The following is a 25,324-nucleotide window of genomic DNA, read 5'->3' on the forward strand; positions in this document are numbered from 1 at the left end:
GCTGGCCGTCTATCGCTCAATTTGACAGAGCGATAACGAGTATTCCGCGTGCCAGCCGATCTGACAATTCGCTATTAATAATAAGAAAATGGATATATCGCCTCACGCGCCGCTGCACACGCCTACCGAATGCCGATAAGGGACAGTAAATCCGCGAATAGAGATTCCCCGCGCTGCTGGAGCCCCGCTCTGCGTGTCACATGTTCCTTCGGGTTCTTCGCGCGCGAGGAAAATGAGCATTCTGCGAAAGAAGTGAGTCGAGAGTCTCAGGTAAATAAAGATATGTATCTGGGCGTTAACGAGAGAGTTATTTTGCAGGCTGAGCGAATTCGATGATATTCTCAACGCAGACGAAATAGATACCGTCAGCCTCGGCAAAATATGTTTCCATGGTACGTTCACATGATCACACATAATTTAATCCCAGTCTGCTTATCGCGTGATGATTCCAATCGCGAACTTTCTAATCTGGTATTTTTTTTGTAGGCGTACCTGACGAGCCTGGTGGCCTGAGGCCTCTGTGTTGGAAGTTGCTGTTGAATTATTTGCCGCCGAAAAGGTCCAGCTGGTTGGAGACTCTAAAGCGCAAAAGGGAGTTGTATAACACTTTCATTGGTAAGAGAATAGAATGATGCTTGTATGACGCTAATTTACGATTAAAACTATTATGTATAAATTTGTATTTGCTTCGATTGTAGAAGATCTCATTGTTATGCCTGGAGAATCTAATGCGGAGGATAAAGAGAGAGTTGATGTAACGTTGCACGATCATCCTCTCAATTTAAATCCAGACAGTAAATGGCAAACGTACTTTAAAGATAACGAAGTTCTCCTTCAGATTGATAAAGATGTTAGGTGAATATTGAACTATGTAATGCTATATAAAATCTGTTAATGAGAATGAGGTTAATGATAAATTATATTTATACAGGCGGCTATGTCCAGACATATCATTTTTTCAACAAGGTACTGATTATCCATGTCAAAAAATAGTGAGTGCTAATGGCCAGCAACGTTTACACAATAGAGTTCAACATACTGTACTGAAAAGCGCAAATGTTGAAAGGAAAGGATTAGGAATAACCAAGGTAACAAACTATGAACATTAAAGCTTCCATCGTCAATTTTTTTATTAAATTTATTAATAGAACTTTATTTATGCTTGCCTTTACATTAATGAACGGAAAGCAGCAGGTATTATAAATGATGCAAATAGAATAATATATGTTTTATTAAAATAGCATTCTTAGAGAAAAAAATACAAATATTTTTATTATACAATTTTATATCTCTTGTACAGATATTGTGTACAGAATATATGAGTAAAGTAGTTCCATAATTCATATCCTGCAGATATGGTATTGTGTTATCACATTATTTCTTTTATCTATTAGATAGCAGTCTCTGTCAGAAAGGCTGCAGAAGATTATGCGCCATTGACTGAAGGTGGTGAAGCACATTGGGAAGTTTTAGAGAGAATACTCTTTTTATACGCCAAGTTAAACCCTGGTCAAGGTTACGTGCAGGGTATGAATGAGATAGTTGGACCTATATATCATGCATTTGCTTGTGATCCAGATCCAACATGGAGAAGTGTGTATTACAATATAAGAACACTTTCTAAACAATACTATCCAATGGTAACAAATAATTTTTTATTTTACAGAACATGCGGAGGCAGATACTTTCTTCTGTTTTACCAATCTAATGGCTGAAATACGGGATTTCTTTATAAAGACGTTGGATGAAGCTGAATTTGGAATTAATTCAATGATGAGTAAATTGACAAATCAAGTTAGAGCTAATGATCCTGATGTTTGGTTGCGTTTGCATCAACAAGAACTGTGTCCGCAATATTATAGCTTTAGGTATCATATATTGATATCATTATTATTATAGCAATCCTCGTTTTTACTTTATTATTCTCACTGTTTGTTATTCTTCTGTTTGAAACAAGATGGTTGACGCTTCTCCTTTCGCAAGAATTTCCCCTGCCAGATGTTATGAGGATATGGGATTCCTTGTTTGCCGATGAAAGTAGATTCAGTTTCCTCATACATATCTGCTGTGCCATGATTCTGTGAGTAAAAAGATTTTATCGTGTCTATAACAATAATCTCTGTTGCTCTCTAGCACGTATATAAATATTTTTAGATTATTAAGAGACCAGTTACTGACTGGCGACTTTGCTGCAAATGTTAAACTTTTACAGGTGAGAAAGATATATGTATATGCATTTATATTTATATGGAATCTAAAAAAAATAATATATTCTATATATTTAGAATTTTCCATCGATGGACATTCAAATTGTGCTTTCTAAAGCGGCTGCTTTGGCGGGCAAGACTTTATAGTTTTTTAAATTCTTATTTTCTTTCTAATTAAATCACAATTGAGCTGCAATAATATTTCGAATGTCGAATATCGTGATTTTTGCCTCTCCTCTTACTGTGCTGTACGCAATATATCATCATGAATGCATTTTAGAGGAGAGATGCAATAAAATATAAATTAAAATATAAAATATATCATATGTATATAAAAATGTATCGATGGTTCGATGAAAGATACAGATAGCACACATGTTCAAAAGACGTTTAAAGACGTCTCAAAATTCTCTAGACGTCTTTAAAACGTCTTTTGGCCTTTTGTGCTGTTTGGAAATTGGCATTTATATTATATCAAATATTTAATATACACAGCTGTATATATATGAGCTGTACATAATATTAATTAGCGCCCCACGAATATTGAGATTTATATCAGCATTTTTGGTGCCACGTATCAAACTTTTGATATATTTAAAATGATGTTTGTATATACATTACATTAGAAAGTAATACGGCTGAAGACTTTAAATTTATACAATCGATAATATATAATCATTTCGTAAGCGCAAGTAATAAGATAAGATGAGGATTAAAAGAAAGAGAATCTTATTCTTAGGCTTCCCCGATTGTGTCCAATAATCTTGCAATAATCGCATCACAATAGATTAGTATCATTTGTATACGCGCCATAATAATTACATAATATGTTTAAGCGAAGATATATATCAAATTTTATAATCTTATTTTTATAATAAAAAAAATGCGAGACGTTTTCGAATTACGTTTATAAAATAAAGGGAAATATTATTAGTTTTCCACCGGATGTGTCGGAGGGATTCCCTTTATCATATTCCATCCTACGTACGAGTATCTCTACACAATTGAATTACTGTGCAAACGATCGACGACGCAACTCGGACCTCCTAGAAGGATAGGAAATCAAATATGCATTCTTCATTTTACTCGCGCGCGTGCGGTGATCATTATTGGATTAATAAAGCCGCCGCGTTCCCGAGTAGAATAAACCGAATTTCTGGATTTTATTTCATCTCGTCTCACTTTGCACAGAGTAGAATGATTGACCCGGACGACGGCGGGAATATTAATGAGGGAACGTTTCAGTTGTTCGTGCACTGAAGCTACATTTCTATCGTAGTCTACGTAATGCAATAGACGTACGCTAAAATTGTTAAAGAATGACGGAGCGGAAAAAAATTATGCATATAGTTAAGAGAGAATCGTATATATCCTCTGTTTGTATCGCGAAATTAAAAATAGCGCTAAATAATATCTGTTTATAAATAGCATAGAAAATTACGAGAGCCAGCTGACTCTCAGTAGTCTTCTTCATCACCGATGTGTTTCCTTTGGAGCGGATACAGGACCCAGGTTGTCGTGTCACGGGTCCTCGCGTGGCGAATCGCTGTCGTATCTCGAGATTTTGAGGATAGACGTGCTCCCCGCGATCCGAATACCGGGCATAAAAATCGGGCAAGGTCCCAGAAAAAAAGCACGCGCGCTCGTGTGGGTGGACTTTTATAGCGGTTGATTACCTGATTTATAATCTCAATTCATATCCAAGGTTCTGCGACGGCGGTCGAGCCGCGTATATTTTTTTATTCGATTTCAATTTACAGATACATTGATACTTTTGGCGAAAACACGAAGTCGAATAATATAAATCTTCATGCGCTAATATCTCTGTTTTTCAGTGAACGTGAATGTGTGATGTGCGACAAGTAGTTACGAGGCCGCAATAATAATCTAACGGCAATCAGAGTCTAATGAAGAATAAGAGGGTCGTGCCCGGGAGCCCGCGGGCTCTAAAACTATACAGAAATTAGTCGCACAGTAGACATCTCCCTACCATAAACACGCCCCTGTCATTAGGGTCGAAGCTCGAAATTTATCTCGGCCATCTCTCTCGTCGCCGGACGGCTTTTCGTCTAATCAGAGAGATCGCGGATTTTATGATCGGTGATGCGATCGTTAAGAGATCACCGCGCCAGCGAGATGGCTGCCGTCTTCTGGTAGGGAATTCATCAGACTCCACCACCCGAAGACACTCTCAGTTTTTCTTGTTAAAAAATTACGGGAAAAACATCTTTTGTCCGAGAAAGAAATTAAGTCTCGATGATTAAATTGTATTCTATTTATAGAAAAAAACTAAGGAAGAAAAATGCTGCCATAAGTGCATAATCCATTGCAATATCTATTATATATCTATTATATATATTTATTATATATCTATTATATTTATAATTGCAAATGTTTTTTCGAAAGCATAAAAAATGTGCGATTATAATTCCTCGCGAAATTCTGCGCGAAGGGACGAATGCTGAAGAACCTCTCTCGCTACGCGTAAGATTTGATTTCTGTCAAATTCAACATGGGTCACCAGATTTCCCACGTCAGTCGAGGAGGTGACACACGAAGCCACGAAGTTGACGAATGTGCCAAGATCGGTCGGGGATGACTTGGCAGATTGTTCGCCGGCGTTCCCAGCGGTGGTCCCGGTGCGGCTGCATACACGGCTCGGATTGATGGATCTTGACCTCTCAAAGGAGTGCTTCGGCACGCCTTTCCAGACGTGATAGATTCGTGCGCGACCTAATACGGACTTGGGAATCGCGAAAGAATAACGATCGATCCATTGTGTCTTCCTCTCGTCAAAACATTAAAAACCTTTAACTTTTGTATGCGATTTTCATGATAAGCCTCAAGCCTTTTTATATCGCAAAGAGGGAGGAATGTGATGATAACACATTCGCGTCTTTATAATTCCTTTTAAATCCAGTTACTATGACACATAAAAATGCTATCACGGGGGAAAGGGGGGGGTGCGACATGTGCTCAATACAGTTTACAGTTAATTTACCGCGACGTGTTATCTTCTATTCGTTGGTGGTCCGATGTATCAAGGATCTCAATCGTTTATCTGTGTCGGTGGATACAGTCAGCGTTCGCGTCGTCTCCAACTGTCATTTCGTGCATTGTACATACACGGATCTCGTACCTCTCTCTCGCGCCGCGCGTCACGACGTTACAAGTCGATTTTATATTGCCGCATACGTCCCATTACATAATAACTCGCTGCTATCCGAGAACCGATCCGTAGATTATCGGCATTCGATCGATAGACGCCGACAACCGTCACCGCGCGATCGATCTTCGGGGAGGATCCTTTGGTCTCGCCGCCATTCATCCCTCCTCTCGCGTACACGAGCTTCATTTCCGCTCGCGATGTCCGGTGAGGCGAGATATTGATAAATATTAGATAGAAGGAAACATCCCCGTTCCCGATTCATCGGCATCTTTCATCCGCTTCTTTCGGAATTTTAACAACCGCGGATGTGCAGACTGCAACTCTGCATGCGCGGATATGTCAGAATTTATCGCAGGATCTGCTCCGAGGGAAAATTCAATGAGGGACCATCCTTTTCTCGAACGGAACGCATATCGCGAAATAACGAAATCCTCATCCCTTGCTCCTGTTACGAGCCACCCTAGAGTTTAGCGATCTCTAATGAACTGCTAGCCCGTTAGTTAGCTCAGTTCCCTCCGTCTCTGTCTTTCTCTCTCCACCTACCACATATATGTGCTATATGTACGTGCGTGTAGTCGTACGGCAGCAGATATATAGCGTGCACCCACCACACATATATCAATTCAACCCAGCGGATGCAGAGAGAAGAAACAGAGAGAGAGGGAGAGAGAAAGAGGGCTTTGAAATGCGGAACGCGCGGTACGTACACGTAGATACAAATAAATCCTGTTAGCTAGTACGCCGACACACGAGTGCTGCAAAGCCGAATTTTCGTTGCTCGGCTCACATCTGCGAATATTTGCCCGTGGCTGGGTAGCGCATTACACCGACCCGTTGCAACCCGCGCTTGTAACTATCCGACTACTCCGACCCCGTGTGCGGCTAAATCCAACGGTACACACGCGCGATTGTACGATTCACGAGTTGATACACGCTCGTTCCTCGCTCGAGAGACGGGAGGCGAGGAGCAGAAATTTACATCCTTTACGGGATTACGCTGTAGGAAAGGGGGTTGGCCACCGAGCGATCGCGGAGGTGGATTAAGACTTACAACTGTAATAACAGACTTTGCCGGTCGCCGAAACGACGAGACACATTCGCTACAGGATCAGTGTATATTTTGTTTATATTAGAGAACTGATATGATTCTTTCTGTCTTTTTCTGTTTATACACTGGAGGGAAAAATTCTTTTAAATCAAGTACATTTGTCTTCTTGAAATTTTTGCTTTGAATGAAAGGAATTATTTATTTCATTTAAAGGCATTTTTAATTTTAATTTAATATGCATATTATATTGAGTACATTATTTTTTATTTATATTTACGTAAAATTTTCATTAAATATATACACTATAATTTATTAAGTATATGGTTTTTTCAAAAATTCAAAATTTTTCTAAAAAAACATTTCAATAAGTATTTTGTAAAATTAAAATTAAAAATAGTTGGTTAAAAATTGCATTTTCTCAAGCATATAAATTTTTCTTGATACATGTAAATAAAAACTTAAGTAAACGTTTTGAATACAAGTAAATACGATTGATTAGTACGCACCAAATAAATAATAATAGCTTTCTTGAATTAAATGAAATTTTTTAAATTAAATTAAATTAAATTAAATTAAATTAAATTAATAGCTTTCTAAATAAAATTTTTTTATTTCAAGATGCTTTTCCTCTTAGTGCAATTGCACTTTTCTGTAACATGATGTCGATAATTTCAGACGACTTCGCGGATCGCTTGTCGAGGACAGGCTTTAGTGCATTAGTTAACCGTTATAAAAGCACGCGTGCGGGTTTCTTTGATGCGAACAATCAATCATCCATTCTGCCGCTTCACTCGACTTTATTTTTCTGAGTAGCTCGCGTTTCTTAATTAAGCATTGCGGTTTCAATCTTATCGCGCGACATCTCGCTCGTACGTGTAATTAACACGTACTTTGATCGCTACGATAAAGAGAGACGAAGATTGGCGTTGCTGGGGTTCTTTGTATATATTGTCATGTCTCGTATAGATTAAACGTTAATCGCCCGTATGGTACATTGCGGATTCATGACGAATCGTCGAGAATACATGGCGCTTGAAAAACGCAAGTGTTATTTTACAGATTTTTTGTATCCACAAATGTCTGACAGATATTCGACATTAACGAAATTCGTCTACACGTGATTCCAATCAACGTACATAGCCATGCAACGCGAAAATGGCGCACTCGAGGGATGGGATCCTGAAATTTCGCGAGGAGGATGAAGCCTCGCCTCTCGGAATGCTAAAAACAAGGGGGAAGGCAGGCGAAGGGGTTGCCAAGAGGCGGGAACCCTCTTTTAATTTTCTTTTAGCCGCCGCGTGAGCAGCTAATTTGCGGCTACGAGCTCGGTTTGACAGGAAGGAAGGAAGGAAGGAAGGAGGAAGAGGATGAGAGGCAGGGAAAGAAGCGATTGAGAAGCGGTGGGTTCACGCGGAGAGATATAAAGGAAGAAATAAATTTCTCTCTCTTCCCCTCTCTCTCTCGCCTTGTGATTTGCATGCAATGAATTTCCAATTTGATCGGGACGCTCTTTGATGCCTCGCGCCGATCGCGGCTTGATTAACGCATGATTGCGCGCGCGCGTATGATTCCGAGTTTTTTTTCGCATCGATGATTTATCAATCGCCATTATTGCGGTGTCGCGATGTAGCGAGACAATCACCGAGAAACAAGTTACCTATTGTACACATAAATAAGTTTTATTTTCAGTCGTCAGAAATATGTCGGATTTCTAAAAAGAAAAAAGGGAGAGAGACAGAGACGTCGATCTTTATCGCCCCTGTTGCTTCATAAATACACACACTGAGAAAAAATGAACTTGATCAAATCGTTTAAACAAATTATTATTTTTTTCAATTGAAATATTTAAATATTTAAGTTAAATACATATCATGTTAGTTTTAATATGTATTATTGAATTTAAATATTTAAATATTTCAATTAAAAAAATAATAATTTAGGTAAATGATTTAGTCAAGTAACAACTTTTTTTCAGTGCATGCGCGAGCAAAGTTCGCATTCGTAAAGGCACACTATTTTTTTGGCGCACAAAGCACGTGGAGGGAAACAGGGACATGGTGGGATGCGTAGGTGCGTGGAGGTCGGTAACAGGATTACGAGGGGTGGCCGCGTCGAGAAACTTGCATAGGGGCAAGCAACCCCGACACGCCGAGGGGTGCCGACAAGTGGACCGAATAATATTGCACGACGAGAGGGAATCGTGTAAAAGGAGAATCGTGGCGGATTCTAAGCCTGAGGTCACTCGGTATCCGCCTAACTCGATCGTCGATAGTTCATTTAACATCGCGCGAGGATTATAGAAATTTCCAAGTAACGCTGCAGAGTTTAGGTAATCCGGAATTACGATGAGATACGCGCATAATTGAAAAGTAAGGAAATATTGCACAGCAAAAAAGTGATGGGATTAAAAATAAATTTTATTACACAATTGATAAGGGTATAAGTAGTATTTAAGAGGAAGTCTCGAATTTTTTATTTTCTTATTGATCCACCCAGGATCAACGTTCATAATGTCATTCCTATAATCACCGTCAATGATTGAAATTATCTTTTCAGAAATTACGGGGCTGCGCACTTTCTCCCATTAATCCACTCGTGGCCGATATATACTCGTCGAATTGATCAATCGCCTGGACCAGTCGAGGGTGCATATTTAGCGGATTTGGAGGACGGTAAGCCTGTGTCGATCGAGCATAACATTTATCATACATGTATGCATAGACAGACTCGGACAGACGCGTGGTAAGAGAATTGTTACGTCGGTTTCGACGACACTCGTCGAACGAATTGTATCTTTGATAACGATCTTACATATACACACAGATACACATACACATGGACCTCCCCCAAAAAATATTCCGCTCGCGTACAGAGCGCTCAGAGAGGTGTTTGGGATTTGGGATTCTCGATTCTCCGGCAGGACGAAGGATACGGAGAGGCTCGAGGAGAAACTCGAGCGAGGGTGAGGTCTCCGGCTATCGCGGGGGTGTATTCGCGAACTGTCGTAACGCGGCGACGAAGGGAGGAAGACACGGAAGAATGAAATGATCGAGTTATGCCTGATTGCCGCTTGTTGTTCCAGCTCGATAAACCGGACTCGAGCTCGGACCGAATTCACCCCCTGTTCTCCCCAATTTTGCCGAATCCTGCTTACCGTCCTTCGCCTCGGAGTAATCGTCTCGGAGGAGGCCTCTCTCTCGAGGACGATGAATGCAACCGGAAAACAATTTCCGTAACTTGCCTCAATCTTTCCCGATTGCGAGCGGTAAAATCTTTCTCCCGATAACGGAATCTTAATTAATTCTACATCTTATTTAATTCTAAATCTTAATTAATTTTAATTTTAACAATTGGATGGCCGCGAAATTATTCGAATATGAATTGAAGACAATTTATTATTTTTCGCGATAGAATGCTTTGAATTTTATAATTTTGGCACGATGCGACTATCGTTGCACGCTTGTTGGCCACATATCATTAACTCCGCGAGGAATATTTTTCAGCCATCGGTCAAAAAGCTCAACGGTTGTCAACGATGGTTAATTCGGCGTGTAACCGTACGCGGGATCGAGTTAACGTTAAGATCAAATTGGATTTGGCGCCGGCGCTGGTCTGGCTAAAACTTAGTCATCCGGCAGGACCCTCTTAATCCGTTTACGCTCCTTCGTTCTGGATCCTGCCGTCTGCATCTCCGCGACTACGTTGACAGAGAAATAAAGAGGACGGGATCGGGGAGGGAGAGAGAAACAAAAAAGGATCGCTTCATTGAGACGGGGGGTAACGTCTACGAATATCGGTTCAATGAGAACGGAATTAAATGCGGGCGAAGGAGAATAATATCCGTTTTCCAGAAACTGCCGACGCTGTGGAATTTATCGTGGGATAAACGCGAGAAGAGAAAGGGAGAGCGGATTTTCCGTCAGCGTTGCACTTTAAGACAGGGATTGCGCGAATATAATCCTTTTAAACGTTACCTTCGCGAAGTAATCAGAGCTATAAAAAAAATTTAAACAGAAAATGTAAAATAATAGGATAATATAATTTAAAGAAAATTGAAGCATAAAATATACAAAAATATAATTTAAATAGACATATTTATATCTTGAACACATTATATATGAAAATGTAATTAATTGCGGCGCTCTTTATTAATATAATTGAAACATTCAGGATTGACAGCTTCTTGTCGACGCTACAGGAAGACGAGGCAACAGTATCTAGCCTTTTCGCCCCGAGGCCACTTATCCGTAAAATTTCCGGGAGATTCGCGACGATTCGCGGAACGTTGTGCGGAGGCGGCATGGAACGGACACGCCCAGCGTCGCGACGCTTTTATCGATCAACAAGACCACGGCCGAATGTACGCGGACGGCCATTTTACTTTTCTGCCGGCTGATACGAGAGAGGATTGAAGGAGCGGAGTCGCGCGCGAGTAATTCTACGCAATTTTTTTTACCAGGCATACATAATCCGTCGACCTTTCCCCTTTTATTCTACGATCCCTTTATTTCACCTTTTGTTCTCTGGGCAAAAATATTGCCCTTGATAATTAACAGACCAAGCTCAGGTTTTTATCAGTCTACATTCGAATTCGTCATCCGGGTTAATGAATTTTAATCGTCGCGCGTAGCACGTTGTCCTTTTACGTGTGATCCTTATCGTTCACGGAGTACGTATCGGACCTTTAAGTGAGGCTACTGAGAGAATTATAGATTCTCTTACGAGGCGTTATCTCATATTTATGGGAGGTGCCGGGAGCGCGCGACACGGAAACCGCATCTATCGGCTCGCATATTTTTAAATACTAATTCGGTGTATGCGCTTCTCTCTCTTCGTCTTGTCCGCGATTCCTGCGTCGCGCAAGCTATATTTCGGATATTGCGACTACTTCCCTTATCGAATACAAAGCAAGAACGAGCGGCACGTCCGGATCAAAGTAATCGCCGATTCCCCGTTCATGCAAATGACTTAATAAGGAGACCGTGATTATTTGAGAGAGAATCCTGCGTACATGTACGTATACACATTTTATTTTTCCTCTCGACACTCTCTTTCTTTCTTTTACATTACCATTTTATTTTTTTTTTTATTTTTTATTAGACCTACGCAGAAAAAAAATGTCAAATCAAAACTTATATACTTAAACTAACGCGTTCATTGTTTCGTATACATATAGGCAACAATTTATAATCTTTTTAGAAGAATTTAATAATTGTAAATGTCAACAATATTATAGTCTTAAGAATATATAATTACTTAATTCTACTAAGAAAATTCTAATCTTTGATTTAAAAATGTTATTTTCTATCTAACATTGTTTCTTTTCTATTCAAGAAAATTAAATCTTAAATCATAAGAATATATTTTCCTCGATTGAACTATATAAAATGGCTTCATTCAGGTAAGCAGTTATTCAAGCAATTATATTTCTCTTTAATTAACGCAATATAATCTCATTTCAAGATTTTGTTAAAGTAAAATATATTTTCAAAACAAGAATGTCCTTTTTTTCTGCGCACTCGCCTTTGACTTTGTGTGAGGAAAAGATTCAGCATTTTTTTCGCGATGCATTTCGTGACAATAGCGATATAGGAGCTTATCGACGCGAGGCGGAAGTGGCCGTGTTCGCTGGTTCGAAAGGAATAATCGGATTATAGAGGTTCATTGTGAACGTTGACTCGAGAGGGATGAAACCCACGTAGCTATTCGCGTTTCTCGGCGCGACGACGGCTCGTCGAGCCCCCTTTCTACACCGAGCACCCCCGACAATCGAGAGAGATCCGGGTGGGTCCCGAATGAATCTCATTTCCAGGGCTTCGAACGCCGACACGTGACCTTACGCTATTACATTATGTAATATCGGTTCTTTTGCACGCTCCTGTTCGCGGTGTCCTGCGATCTCTGGCGACGGTCCTGCCAGGACGATTTTCATCTCACGCGAGCACGTCGACTGTGATCTTATCGATCACTCGGTGAGGGTCAAGCGATACGCCCGTATATTTTGATGATTTGCAATATTTAATTGTTGATACTCGAAGAAAGTGCCGCATCTTAATTTGCATCTGACGGTGCCGCGTTATGTTGTTATCGCGAAACGGACACGGAGATCGTTTTCGATAGCATGACTCGATTTTTAGAGTTGGCGGTCCCACGATGGAAACTGACAATCGACAATCGACGAAAGACGATTTTATCGGCGTGGCATCTCTCGCGTCGCTAATTATCGCGAATATTATCGGCGTACGCCGAGCCGAGCCGACTCGCATCCCGCTGAATCATCGGCGCGGCTTTATCCGATCTTCGAAGCCCCGATGCACCTGCGATCCAGGCGGAAACGACGCATTCCCATCGCTAAGAAATCCAGCCACCCAGGAAATACTGTCCACGTACGTGTGCACAGCCAAGATGAACGGGAATACGCGTGAATTAACTATATACAAGCTAAAAAGAAGTATATGCGATAGATACACGTGTTGTGCAACAATTTACAATGTTGGTTTAATCTGGTTATCGTGTGTTGCTACATTTTTCGTATCTCCCATGTTAAATTGACAAAATATCTGATGTAATCATGCGATTAATCGATATCTCTGAAGAAGGATAGAGAGAAAGAGAGAGAGTAGTCCGATTAAAGATCGTGGCATTCTCGTTCGATGACGAAACGATCTGTGCTATTACAGGTGAGCGGGAATCGTCGGCATGCGCTATCAAAACTCGTCTGTTATTGTCCTGATGCGACCCTTGTCATCAGCCATCCTCGAGTATCGGGACTGGTGATCTTCGTACTCTTGATCACGACAATCGTATTAGAAGGATATGCAAAGGCAAATGTAAAAAATTTCATAGGGGATCTACGTTAACACGTTGAAATTCGATACAACTCTCGATTGATTACCGACTACTAGATGCGTCAAGTGCGTCGAGAACTGTGTTTCGATTATTTCGCCGATATAACATTCAGAAGAGATAATTTCACGATCGGTCGATCGGTTGGAGAGATCGATCTTCTCGCACCTGTGCAATCATCGAAATGTTTTCTCGGGTTATATTTGATCGCTCTTTTTGACAGAAATGTGTTTCAACCTGCACATTCCGTCTTTTTTTTTATTTCGTGCGTAAGCAAATATGTGCTTTAGTTTATTCTCGCAATTATTGATTCGATATGATGCGTAAAACCGTTTTTAATGCATCTTTCGATTCACTTTGTTGTCATTTCTCAGATAAACAGCTTGTACTTTTACTAGATTTCAATTACAATTCAGATTAATGTCCCACTAGCGCTTTTGTGCGAAAAACTGATTTTCAGATGTGCACGTGTGTGCAATAGAAGTAAATTAAGGAAGTAAATTAAGTTCCCTACTCTCTCCTTTGTTCCTGCCAGGCATCGCGAATCTTTCCAAATGGACGATGATTATTCCAAGAAAAAAAAATATTCGAATACGAAAGAAAAGTACTTTTATTTCGTCAAAGAAATTACGATGTATATTGCGATAGGAAGATGGAGAGAGATAAACAAGGGAGCGCGCGGGGAACGGGAGCTGGTTTTCGTAAGGTCGAGCACAGTTTTGACGATAACGAGCGGATTTGCAATCACGACTATATTGTGCAGGATCCTGCTGTTAGCTAACTTCAAGAGGGATGAAACACAGGCGCCCTGAGATCACAGAGCAGGAAGCTGAATGTAGGATGCGAAAGGAGGATGAGAGAGCGTCGCGTCGGCTTTCTGTTGCCGTCGCAATTGCTCGTCTGTGTTGTGGGAAGATACAAACTGAAAAGTCCAAATTTGCAAAATTATCGTAAAATTATTTTCTCTTGTCTTTTCTCGCATTTCCGAATCGTAATTCGTGAAAAACGTGCGACTTCCACTCGAAATTCACTCGCGATCCGTTAATTTTATTTAAAAAAAAAAATTGATTAGTCAAAAAATTGACGGATAAAGAATCGACTTTACTTCCTTTTCAAATTTCAAATTTTTCAAAAGTATCTTTCGTCGCGGTTGCGGTTACGAAAATTAAAAAATGCGAAGTGTCGTGACGTTGAATCAGCTGTCAAGATTTATCGGGCCAAGGCCGGCGTTACAATTTTTCTCCTTATCGCTTGTGCAACTGTTTCGTATGGTCCATGTAAACGCGGAGGCGAGATAGATGATACGTTTGTTAAACAGTTGCGTCTTCGGTTGAAAGGCAGCGAACCGGATTTTTATAACGTTCCCGATGTTTGCACAGCAGGCGGTTAGTGGTGCTCGCGTTAGTCTGCTTTCTCAAATTTGTATTCTTTTACGGGAGCTCTCGGGGACCCGGTGACAATAGAGCCATGTTTTCTGTCCGGGACCTCGTGGTGCACCTCAGCTCGACGTCGAATGCGAACAGATCCGTAGGTGATCATTCTAATGATAATAATAGAGGTGCTCGACCTCGGAAAGAGGTCAGAAAGTGGATTTCTCTCTCTCTGAGCGGTTTTGGGAAACCTGCTAGTTAGCCTCTTTAACGCGGCGTGTAAAATGTAGGCAAAGGACGATCAATAGGGATAAAAAGACGAGGGAGTATCAGGATCAAGACTCGACATTATTCGACACAGATAATCATCACGCCTATCTACTAGTCCAAGTGTTTAAATATCTGTAATAAAAAACCTATATTAGATGATAAAAATTATTAATTAGAATACGTATAATCTTCGTGCAGCGCAGCGATATTTTTAAATAAAAGCCGCGATCGGGGGAGGAATCTGGAAGCCTTCTAAGGCGCGTTATTAATTATCCAATTTTTTTCTTCGTTATGTTAAAGGATGACTGCACCGCTACAGTATATTTCTCGGTGATCGTCGACGGGCTCGGCTCTCGATCGCATCGATTAATGGCCCGGTACCTATACGAACGGCTCGTGCAACGAGCCGCATCCAGATCCAGCCGTGCCGTCGCGTTGTCGCCTTCGATTTGTTCGGCACCGATGGGGTGGAACCCCGCGGGTCTGCGTCGCGAAGAGGATATACCGGGCTCCTCGCGACGAAGGACCTTTGTTCACAGTGGGCTCCGCCACCGGAATAATTCGACTGCCATTTTTCTCGCTTTATGCCGGGTAAGCGTTACTAATGGCTCTCTCTCGTTCTCGAAGCAGCGCGAAGCACATACGAGAGGTAAATTTACGCGGTTACGCGTTTACTTTAGTTAATAAATAAAGGTGTGATTCTAAAATGTACGATCCATCGATGATGGATAAATTTTTCTGATATGTTCATTTTATATTTTCTTGAATTTTCTAATATTTAAATAAAATTACACAATAATGATTAAGAGGGAAATTTAAATTTCTCTTTTTTTATATAATTTATTTTAATTTTATTTATTTTTTTTTTATATAATTATATCACAATATGATAGTTTATCGATCTATTTTTTTATAGAGAGCGTTTGAGAAGCGGAGCATGCTTTTTCATGAATTTTACGAGTTAGCGGATAATAAAACATACGGCGACAGAACCGAAGACCAGTTTGACAGTTTCCGTGATGCGAGAAATTCATATTCATATTGGGCGTGGACATACGCCTGTGTGCTTCGTGGTTTAAGTATAAGGTATATATGAGAAAGAAGTAGAAATAGTGTACAGGCGGGATACAGGAGAGCAGTGATAAAAGCCGCCAGTCCATTCGGGGATGATTTACGACTCGGGTTCTTTGGCGCGGTGAAAATACAAACAGGTGTTCTTCGAACTTCTTCGAAAACTCAGAAAGAATTTATTTTATTCTATATAATTAGCATGAAATTACATTAAACGCCTCCTCTATTTAAAGCAAAAATAGAAAGAGATACCGGAGAATTTATTTAAAAAACTATTTTTATATTATTTTTTATTTAAAATATTATTGCCACGAAAAGGAATAGATTATATAATACAAGTATAAGGATTGCATAGTAATCTTGATAAATAAAGAGCCTCTCGTGCGGGGATGTGTACGGTTTGATAAATGCAAGGACGCGCTTTTTCCTGAATCAGGGGACGCCGATATCCGGATGTGCCCGGACTTGCAAACGAAGTTTGCGCGAAGACTCTCGGGCTCGGTAGGAGTTTGCGAATCACCGTTGAAATTCTATTCGGCAGTTTGGCCGCCGACAATAAGGTACCCCGCTCGCACGACCCACCGTTCTCTCCACCGGAGATCGTACCCTATCCACCAACACACACACACACACATAAACGCACACACACGTGCATCACCGTCTGCTCTATCCGCGAGGCTCGGCATGGGCGGGCATCATGGGCGGAGCTTATTCCACGATGTTCATCCCGGCTCGAGACCGCGTTCCCCGAGCCTCTCCGTGGCACCTATTATCACCTACCTATCTCGCAACCCCCTCGAACTGACACATGTGCAAGTTTGCGAGTTGCGTTCGTGTGTTGTCGCATTGCTATGATAGCTTTGATATTCTCTCTCTTTCTCTAGATATCGAGATATCGCATCCTGAGGCTGGAATCAAATATCTGTCATTTGTAGCAATTATTGTTATTTATATGGGATATTAATTTTTTATGATAATATATCGATGCATTGCTAGATGGTACGATGTCACAATTTGTCATGTTAATTATGCGACGTATAAATTTTAATATTTTTTATCTAAGCCTATTCTGTAGAAAAAAGAAATATAATTTACTTGTTATTAATATGCATGTTAGGCGACCGAGCTATCGTTAATGTGCGAGTGTTGGACCATCCCCACGCACAGGCAAGTATGCGAGTCCCATCGCGCCCATCGAGCGACGTGGTAGGGGCAGGAGCGAGTATACCAGTCTTCTCTTAGCATCGATCCGAGCAGGATGTCGTTCGATTCTTTGCGAGCCGTGCTTCCCGATACCCGTGCATCTGCGTAAATGAATGAGATTAGATCATCGGACTGAATCGCGGCGAATCTGTGGCATAAGTTAGTGGAGAACGTTTGCGACACCCGTTAGTACGTACGAGGACAGACGTGAGAAGAGACTCGAGGATTGCGCAAGGATAATGTAACGCGGACAAGTCGACCACCTGATTAATCTCGAAATGAAGAAGAGAAGAAGCATGTAACCTGGATTAATCGCAGCAGTGTAAATATGAAGGTACGTTTTTTCTCTTTTTTTAAATTGTCCGATGTAACTAAATAAATGTTTATATACGCAGACTTGAAATATGTCGAATATCACAAATTTCCCCCGGTTTTTTTAGGCAATTTCTGAACATTTTCAAAACATAAATATTTAAAAAAAATTAATCTTTTGAAAAAATATAAAAATATTAAATACAAATATTGTAAAAAATATTATAATATATAATAATATATATTTAAAAAAAATGAAAAAGTAGTGTGATTTTATACAAGCTTGAATCTAAGAGGAATACTTATGGCTGCTTGACTAATTCTCGGGTTAGTTAAGATAGAGATGTTCTAAAATATAAATATCGAAACTAAGATCGGGAAGGAGATCCAATGGATTACTAATGTACCCGGTAGTCCGGTAGTCCGTTCGCTCCGCGACGGGCCTGGGCCCCCGGTTTCATCTCCTCCACATTTTTCACTTTGTCAGCTCATCTACATCCTCGGCCCCGGCTCGTTGACGAATAAAAAATGGAGTCTATTATTCTTTCTTACCGCTCGCTGATTGCAGAAAGCTGATTCCAAAACGAGCAACGCTCACGAAAATGGAACTCGTCAGTTTGAAGTTGCACGTGGGGGAATTTTGTCAGATCTTAATCTTTTCTTAGCTTCTCTTAAGAAATGGAGAGAGAAAGAGAGGAAACGTATATACACGTGGCGCGAATTATTCATCTTGATACGCGTAAACGCAATATTTACGAATAATAAATGCACAGAAATTAATTCATTTTGCTCGATTATACATTTGTAATTCAACAAGTAAAGTTATTTCTTTTATTTACGTTAATAAAATGAATCCAACGTGTCCTTATTGACGAATAACCGACCAAAATCACAAAAATTTTCAACAGGTCAAGCTAAATTCGAGGCTGCCGTAAATTACCGCCTGACATGCAGGTTGGTGCGGTTTGGCTTGGTTTTGGTCGAAAGATCATAAATTTGAGCAGGCACAATAATGTCCCACCGTGAAGCCCGTTCCAGCAAAAGGACTTTAGTAGATATAAGATTCTTGTGTAATAAGCGGCGCTGTTATTCGTTCATTAACATCTCGGAAAAATGTACATGTATGTAATATTCCATTCTTAAGCTATTCTTTATTTCTATATTAATTCGTACACATTCATGCGCGCGCGCAATCATTCATGCGTTAATTCGTATGCTTGAAATTCGCGTAGATCTATCTTGATCAACGTTCGTTTGAACGTTTCTGTGCAACGTATCGCCTGCCGTTATTCGTGTAACTCGTTTCAATGATTTTTTTTCTCATCTCTCTCGCATGTCCTTTCGAGAGCTCGGGAGCTCTCTCGAGATCCTTCGCACGACACTTAAAACTCATCACCTAACGCGACGGTATTAATAAATCGAGGTATCGCGACTCTCGGCGCGATGGTGGTTTCCACACGCGAGAAGACAGAGAAAAGTCACGAGACATAAATCACGAGTGGGAAGTTCAGCTTCGCCTTCGGCGAGTCATAAATCAATAGCTGTCCGGTTGTGCACATGAAATGATTACACTGGTACACCGCGTGTAGAACGAAGCGTAGAACACGAAGCCTTTAAGTGGCAACAGAAGACGACGAAGCGGAAGAATCCTCGAAATTGGCCGTCGTCGTCGGTTCTTGGAGTCAGCTGGCCGATGACAGCTCCGATAATTCTCGCGTTTTTTCTCGCGCACGTCGAGAGAGGCATTTGTCCACCTCCGATAGAGTTTGGAAATGTCATCGAAGCATCTCTTGCGTATCGACGCGGGATTCGCGTAAGGGAATGAGAACGCGTAGGTCGCCAGAGGTAATTAACCCGTCGAGTATCCCCTGGGGCGAACGCACAATGATCCTCGCGTGCCAATTAATATTATCGAGTATTATATATAAACGATCTGCATAAACGGCCCGATGTGACAGGACACGGCGAAAAAAATCCGCGCACGGATCTGATAGGCGGTATCTTTGCGTTTTATCTCAAGGTACAATAGACGCCGTCGCGTTGTCGGCCTGCCATCGAATGCCGGAAAAAGAGTATCATCGATGCGATGCCGCTCTAGAACATAGAGATTGTTATATTAATCGCAGCGGGATGCAATATTTTAATACAGCCGGCTGTAATATAATATTTAATAATATACATTTTAGCTCTGCAAAATAATGATGCGGCGCGATCCAGTTTCAAAATTATCCATATCGATGATTTCGATCGAATCATATCGCGCAACAAACGCGAAGATAAACGTGTCACGATCGACGTGGGACTGCGTATACGCAATTATGCGAGCGATATGCGTCGTCGAGGCCACGACGGATCGTTCATCATTCGACTCGGCAGATCGTCTATTATTTCACTTTACCGAGCATTAATATTCGAGAATTCGGAGTCTTCCTAACCGTGTCGGACGAGTTTCTCAAGAACATCAACTCACCTTTTTCGCTTCGCATCTTTTACGAATCGCAAACTCTAGCGTCATCTCATTAATTATCACTTAGAAGTGACAGTAAGTTTACAAACACCTTTTCGCGGCGCTTCGTTAGAAGAGTTAAAATAGCTCATTAGCAGTTTCTTCAAAGTTTCATTATATATTTCGTGTATTAATAATAATAAAAATAATATTATTAATGTATTAATAAAAGTATATAATAATAATAATAATTAATGTAATAATATAATTATATAATAATAATAATTAATAATAATAATTATTATTGTATTAATATAATTATATAATAATAATAATTAATATAAATTAAAATAATTATATAATAATAATTAATAATAATAATAATAATAATAATTAATGTATTAATATAATTATATATGGAATTATATAAATATATATAAATATATATATAAATTATATAAATATATATATAATATATATTGTTGCTCTTGCAGACCGAGATGGAGACGGAGTCCGAGTGCGCGGGTGACGTTCTATGCCCGAACAACAACAACAATAATAACAATAACACCAGTAACAACAACATCGGCGTCGCGAAGAAGGGCGGCAGCGATAACGGATACGACACTATCGAGATGGATTGCGGCGGCTGCGGAGAGAGCGTCCGCGAACGCACCGTCCTGTGCGTGGGAGGCCGTACGTGGCACTCCAGATGCCTAAAGTGTTACGCCTGTGCCAGGCCCCTGCACGATCAGCACTCGTGCTTCCTGCGCGGCATGCGGCTCTACTGCAGGCACGATTACGCCTTGTAAGTGCAAATAGAATTTACATTTCGACGTCGCGCGGAGTCCGAGGGGCTCGTTAATCGCGTTTGCCGCGAAAGCGATGGAATTTAACGCGTCCTACGGGAACCTATGGAACATCCTCGGTCTTCATCCGCGACCGGGATGACTGTTCGATCGAGCTACTTGTTCCCTGGTCGGGGATTACGGGGGTCGAGCGTTATCGATGAGCCCAATAATATCCGGCTTCGGCGCCCCGCTGATGCGATTCGAGATCAAGTCGGCCCAAAGTTGGACGTTAAGATGACGTTTCTCGGCTACCGCGATCCATGAAAAGAATTGTCACGCGTCCGGACTTGAACAGACGATATTCACGTGTGACGTGTAAGCTGAGGCCATTAGATATCTTTTGTTCTTCGGGCACAGGTTGGCTCATCGATCGCGAATCATCCCGGCCGCACAGTCACGTGGCTTGAGAGTCGCGCGTGAGTTAAAGATAGATATTTCTACAGATAGATATCCACATAAGCGCGCGTTATATTGGATATCCGAGACGCGAGAGAGAGTCGCCATTGGGTGATTAATGTCTTCCAATGTAGTCTGCATCCTCGTCTTCTTTCTCCTCCGCCTCCTCCTCTTTCTCCGGCACGGACCTCACGTATAGCCGGCTATTCACGTCACCGCGCATTCGTGTATCACGCATGCTCACGCACAGCACGAGCTGCGAGTCACGTTGACGTCTCGACGTCTCACTGTCTCGCGCGCGAGGGGAAAAAAATAAATATTAGTTCTTATATATTCGCGAGATCTCGCTTTGGCTCCGCGCTATTTCGTCCTTCGCGCGTAATCAATCGAATTATCCCTTACATATGTATCTTTCATTACGTCTGCGATACTCGCGAGAGCATTTTTCCAGCTCCGTTTGCAGGCAAAAGTCGATCCCGAAGAGACTGAAGGAAAAAATCAACAGCCCTGGAGACCCCGCGCGATAGTTAATATTTCATCGGCGGTGAGGGAATATCACACAGGCTATCGTTAATTTATCAATGTCCCGAAAGCGGGTTACTTCGCGCTTCGTATACCAAATATACGCGTATGTGTATGTGGGTGCCGAGTCACTCGAGATGGGACTGCCTAGTGTCAGTGTTCCGGAGGACTGAGGAATTCGCCTCGTAAGGCACCGAAGCCAGCTGCGATCCTCGAACCGCGTTCCTCCTTCCCTCCCTCATCCGAGCGCGAGTCGCGGTGCTTCCTTTCAGACGAGCGAGGGAGCGAGAGAGGAGAAGAGAGAGGAAGGGAGAGAGAGTGAAAGAGAGAGAGAGAGAGAGGAGAGCGTGGTCTTTGAAATTAATAAATATTCACCCGACCTCTCGGCGAGGCACCTTTAACGCTTCTTCGACGCCGGGGCCTCCGATCCTTTCCCCGCTTTCGTCGCTTTCGTACGTTTCGACCGAAAAAAGAAGAGCCCGAACGTCCAGGTGATTCGTGGTCCCGGCAAAAATCGCTCTATTAGCGGTTTCCTCCGCCACGAGATTCCATTTCTGCCGATTCAGGGGACCACCTGTCGCCGCGTTATCTTCTCCATTCCTGCCTTCCATTTAAGGCCGCATACCTCGAAGCGAAAAAATACATAATTAAAGAATCGCGGCTCTCTGGTGTTCAACTGGAAGGCTAGACAATCGTGATTCTAGTGGAAAAATAACGTTATATAACTCGTCCAAAAGAAAAAGAAAAAAAAACGACGAGGGAAATGTAAGGAATTCGCGCTACCGAGACGCAATTAACCTGGCCTGCTGATATCATACCCCGCCGATCCTGGTCCGCGGGTTTCGAGCTCCTCGCAGCGTCGTATCGCGCGAAGTTCCTGAGCGAGCGTCTGACTTAATCCCCCGTTGACTTATAGGGCCCGCCTATGTGGAAGAACAAATGAATAAATTAGGGCGGGGCCGTTTGGTAGCCGACGCGCGCGTACGGCCCTGAAGATTTATTGATACCCAATACCAGTTCTCGTCGCCGCCGGATATGCGAGAGATTCCCCCGTCGTCCTTCTAGCCCCCGATGTGTGTTAAACCCTCGTTCTCCCGGCTCGAACGATGGGATAGGAAAAGGACGGCGCTACCATTTACCTGAAGCGACTCGTCGGCGACGGTGAGAAAATCTCATTTTCACCGCGCGAAATCTTGGTTCCTCCTCGGGAAGGTTCCTTCGAAAATTCCTCTCGCGAGATGAGAATTTTTTCGAGCGAAGATTAAATACCGAGGTAATATGTTAGCTATGGAACGACGAGATCGTTGTCTCTATTTCGACGCTTTAAAGAGTTATATATCGATTGGACAGGCGGAGATCGTAGAGAGTCGTTGGAGAGATCGGGTACGAATACTAGCTTCTAGGCGTGCCCTTTGCGATCACCATAACCAGTAATATCCCGAAAAAACATCGCGTCATGCGACGATGACGATGCAGACGCGAAGACTAATCCCTCCACAAGCTTACCATATTTTTCCATACAATAACGCCGTGGTCGATCGGTCGTTGATGCATTCTTCTACTCTCCCCGTCTATGCTCTTCTTTTTTTTTCCCTCCTTTTCCTCTTCTCTTTCTCTCATTTTTTTCCCTTTATTCCTGCATTTCTTATTTATTAATCTTTTTTCCTCCTTATTTCTCTCTCTCTCTCTCTCTTCTGCTTCACGATCCTCGCCAAATTCCACGTCCGTTTCTCTTTCGCGCTAATTTATCGATGATTATTTTTCTCGTCCTCTTCGACATTCCTAATATCGGATCCTCCGCTTGTTTTTCGTCGGCATAAATTCAAAGAGACCGAGTCATTTGTCTAGGGAACGGAAGCCGCATGACTGAGACATCGAAATAATCTCGACGTAATCTACTTCTCGAATCGTGATAGCGATCCCTGAAACGTGGAGGAGCCTCCGCGCCTTGTCGGGAAGATCGGCTGGCTCTCGAGTAGTATGTTAATGAGGACAGGATCCTGCCGCCGAGTCCTCGGCGCACTCGGTGAGGTCCCGGATGAACCTGCCGTCAGCGAGATAAAAATAGTTTTTCGCCCGTGTTCCCCGCGATTAAATCCGATACGCGGAGACTGTGTCTATTAGCGTCTATTCGTGACCGAAAAGGAGAAGGCCCGCGTGAATCGATGTATGATGAATGAAGATAAGCGAGTGATAAATGGTGTACACCGGTGTCGGCTGGAACACTCTTTGTCGATGATTACGCGCGTCAATTAATTTTCCTAAACTTCTCGGAGGCTTAACTTCGTGGATGGATTCGTCACGTCGCTCTTCATGTTCCTGTTCGCAGGACTTTTGGCGCAAAATGCGCCAAGTGCGGACGCAGCATGGGCGCCGGGGATTGGGTGAGAAGAGCCAAGGACAGGGTCTATCACCTGGCCTGCTTCGCTTGCGACGCTTGCTCTCGTCAGTTGTCCACCGGCGAGCAATTCGCGCTCCTGGACGCCCGGCTCCTCTGCAAGGCGCACTATCTCGACGTGGTCGAGGGTAACAACACGTCCTCGTCGGAGGACTGCGACTCCGAGCACGGTGGTAAAGGCAGCAAGACCAAGCGCGTGAGGACGACCTTCACCGAGGAGCAGCTGGCGGTTCTCCAGGCCAACTTTCAGATGGACAGCAACCCCGATGGCCAGGATCTCGAGAGAATAGCCCAGGTGACCGGCCTCAGCAAGAGGGTCACGCAGGTCTGGTTTCAAAACTCCCGTGCGAGGCAGAAGAAGCACAGCGGCAAGATTAAGACTCAGAGTAAGTTTTCTGTTTATGCGGGGAAAGATGCGTCTTCTTCAAGAATATAACGTCTATATTTTCGCGCGTGTTTGCAGTGCATCATTCGCCACCGATGCAACACCATCCCGTCGATCTGTACCCCAGTGGGGTGAACGTTGTGGGCGCTTATCTCGGCGGTTATCAGGCGAGTAATGGCAGCGAGAGTCCTGGTAGCCCGTTAACGCCACTCACCCCGTTGACGCCGCTCACCCCGACGACGCCGAACCACTTGCAGGCCCAATTCTGTCATCCAGCGGGATAACTTGATATGCAAAATTTGCTTTTTTTGCGCAACAATCAAGTACGAAAAAATACTTGGAAACAATCTCGTCGATCGTGTCTTGTACATACCGAGGAAATGTAAAATAAACGCGTCCATCGATAATATTATATAATATATATATAACGTATATAAAAACATGGTACAATTTCATATTTAAAGTTTAGACTAGGCTTATTTATTCCACAAATTTGTTGTAACAATTTATATTATATTTGCGATAGTGGATTGAATTTCTTAAAATTAAATGAGAAAAACAATCCGACGCTATTGCGTCGTTTTGAATTTTTGACGTGAATACCCTTATAAAGTTGTATATAAAAATGACTTGTAGTTTTTGTACATATATTTCCTGTAGAATACGAATATGAAAAATATTAAGAGAAATTCTGAAAATTTGATATCGCACTTTCGTCGCTGCAATATTATAAATCATATTGTTATTAATAAAGACGCTTTTTATTGTTACCCGATTGCTGCGATTATTATCCTCTTTAATTTTGTAGAGATCTCTCACAGTTAATTATA

The 25,324-nt window shown here is 41.9% G+C and overlaps 2 protein-coding genes across 5 annotated transcripts; both read left to right on the forward strand.

Moving 5' to 3' along the window:
• The first annotated feature begins 75 nt into the window (after window positions 1–75).
• On the forward strand, window positions 76–3,067 carry LOC105249855 (TBC1 domain family member 13). Of its 2 annotated transcripts, XM_011255619.2 has the most exons (11): window positions 76–252; window positions 319–392; window positions 487–615; window positions 699–855; window positions 932–1,088; window positions 1,192–1,194; window positions 1,395–1,593; window positions 1,667–1,868; window positions 1,958–2,080; window positions 2,155–2,212; window positions 2,286–3,067. In XM_011255619.2, exons 1-11 carry the CDS (start codon window positions 233–235, stop codon window positions 2,352–2,354), a joined length of 1,191 nt encoding a protein of 396 aa, XP_011253921.1. In that variant the 5' UTR covers window positions 76–232; the 3' UTR covers window positions 2,355–3,067. The 2 variants fall into 2 exon arrangements, with proteins under 2 accessions (XP_011253921.1, XP_011253922.1); XM_011255620.2 differs by lacking the exon at window positions 1,192–1,194.
• A 4,714-nt stretch (window positions 3,068–7,781) lies between these two features.
• On the forward strand, window positions 7,782–25,236 carry LOC105249854 (LIM/homeobox protein Awh). 3 transcript variants are annotated; one of them, XM_025413557.1, is made up of 6 exons: window positions 7,782–7,824; window positions 8,981–9,096; window positions 17,099–17,518; window positions 20,437–20,750; window positions 24,041–24,495; window positions 24,573–25,236. In XM_025413557.1, exons 3-6 carry the CDS (start codon window positions 17,513–17,515, stop codon window positions 24,776–24,778), a joined length of 981 nt encoding a protein of 326 aa, XP_025269342.1. In that variant the 5' UTR covers window positions 7,782–7,824; window positions 8,981–9,096; window positions 17,099–17,512; the 3' UTR covers window positions 24,779–25,236. The 3 variants fall into 3 exon arrangements, with proteins under 3 accessions (XP_025269342.1, XP_019882668.2, XP_025269343.1); XM_020027109.2 differs by lacking the exons at window positions 7,782–7,824; window positions 8,981–9,096 and adding an exon at window positions 15,342–15,501; XM_025413558.1 differs by lacking the exons at window positions 7,782–7,824; window positions 8,981–9,096 and adding an exon at window positions 15,838–15,996.
• The last annotated feature ends 88 nt before the right edge of the window (window positions 25,237–25,324 follow it).

Source organism: Camponotus floridanus, unplaced genomic scaffold, assembly GCF_003227725.1.
Source record: "Camponotus floridanus strain SB8 unplaced genomic scaffold, Cflo_v7.5 scaffold68, whole genome shotgun sequence".
NCBI lineage: Eukaryota > Metazoa > Arthropoda > Insecta > Hymenoptera > Formicidae > Camponotus > Camponotus floridanus.

Excerpts from the sequence above, each read along its gene's own strand:
- LOC105249855 (XM_011255619.2), top strand. The coding sequence starts at position 233 with ATGAGCATTCTGCGAAAGAA. Across the intron at positions 253-318 it reads ATGAGCATTCTGCGAAAGAA|GCTGAGCGAATTCGATGATA; the intron begins GTGAGTCGAGAG and ends GTTATTTTGCAG. Across the intron at positions 856-931 it reads CAGATTGATAAAGATGTTAG|GCGGCTATGTCCAGACATAT; the intron begins GTGAATATTGAA and ends ATATTTATACAG.
- LOC105249854 (XM_025413557.1), top strand. Across the intron at positions 20,751-24,040 it reads TGCAGGCACGATTACGCCTT|GACTTTTGGCGCAAAATGCG; the intron begins GTAAGTGCAAAT and ends TCCTGTTCGCAG. Across the intron at positions 24,496-24,572 it reads CGGCAAGATTAAGACTCAGA|TGCATCATTCGCCACCGATG; the intron begins GTAAGTTTTCTG and ends GCGTGTTTGCAG.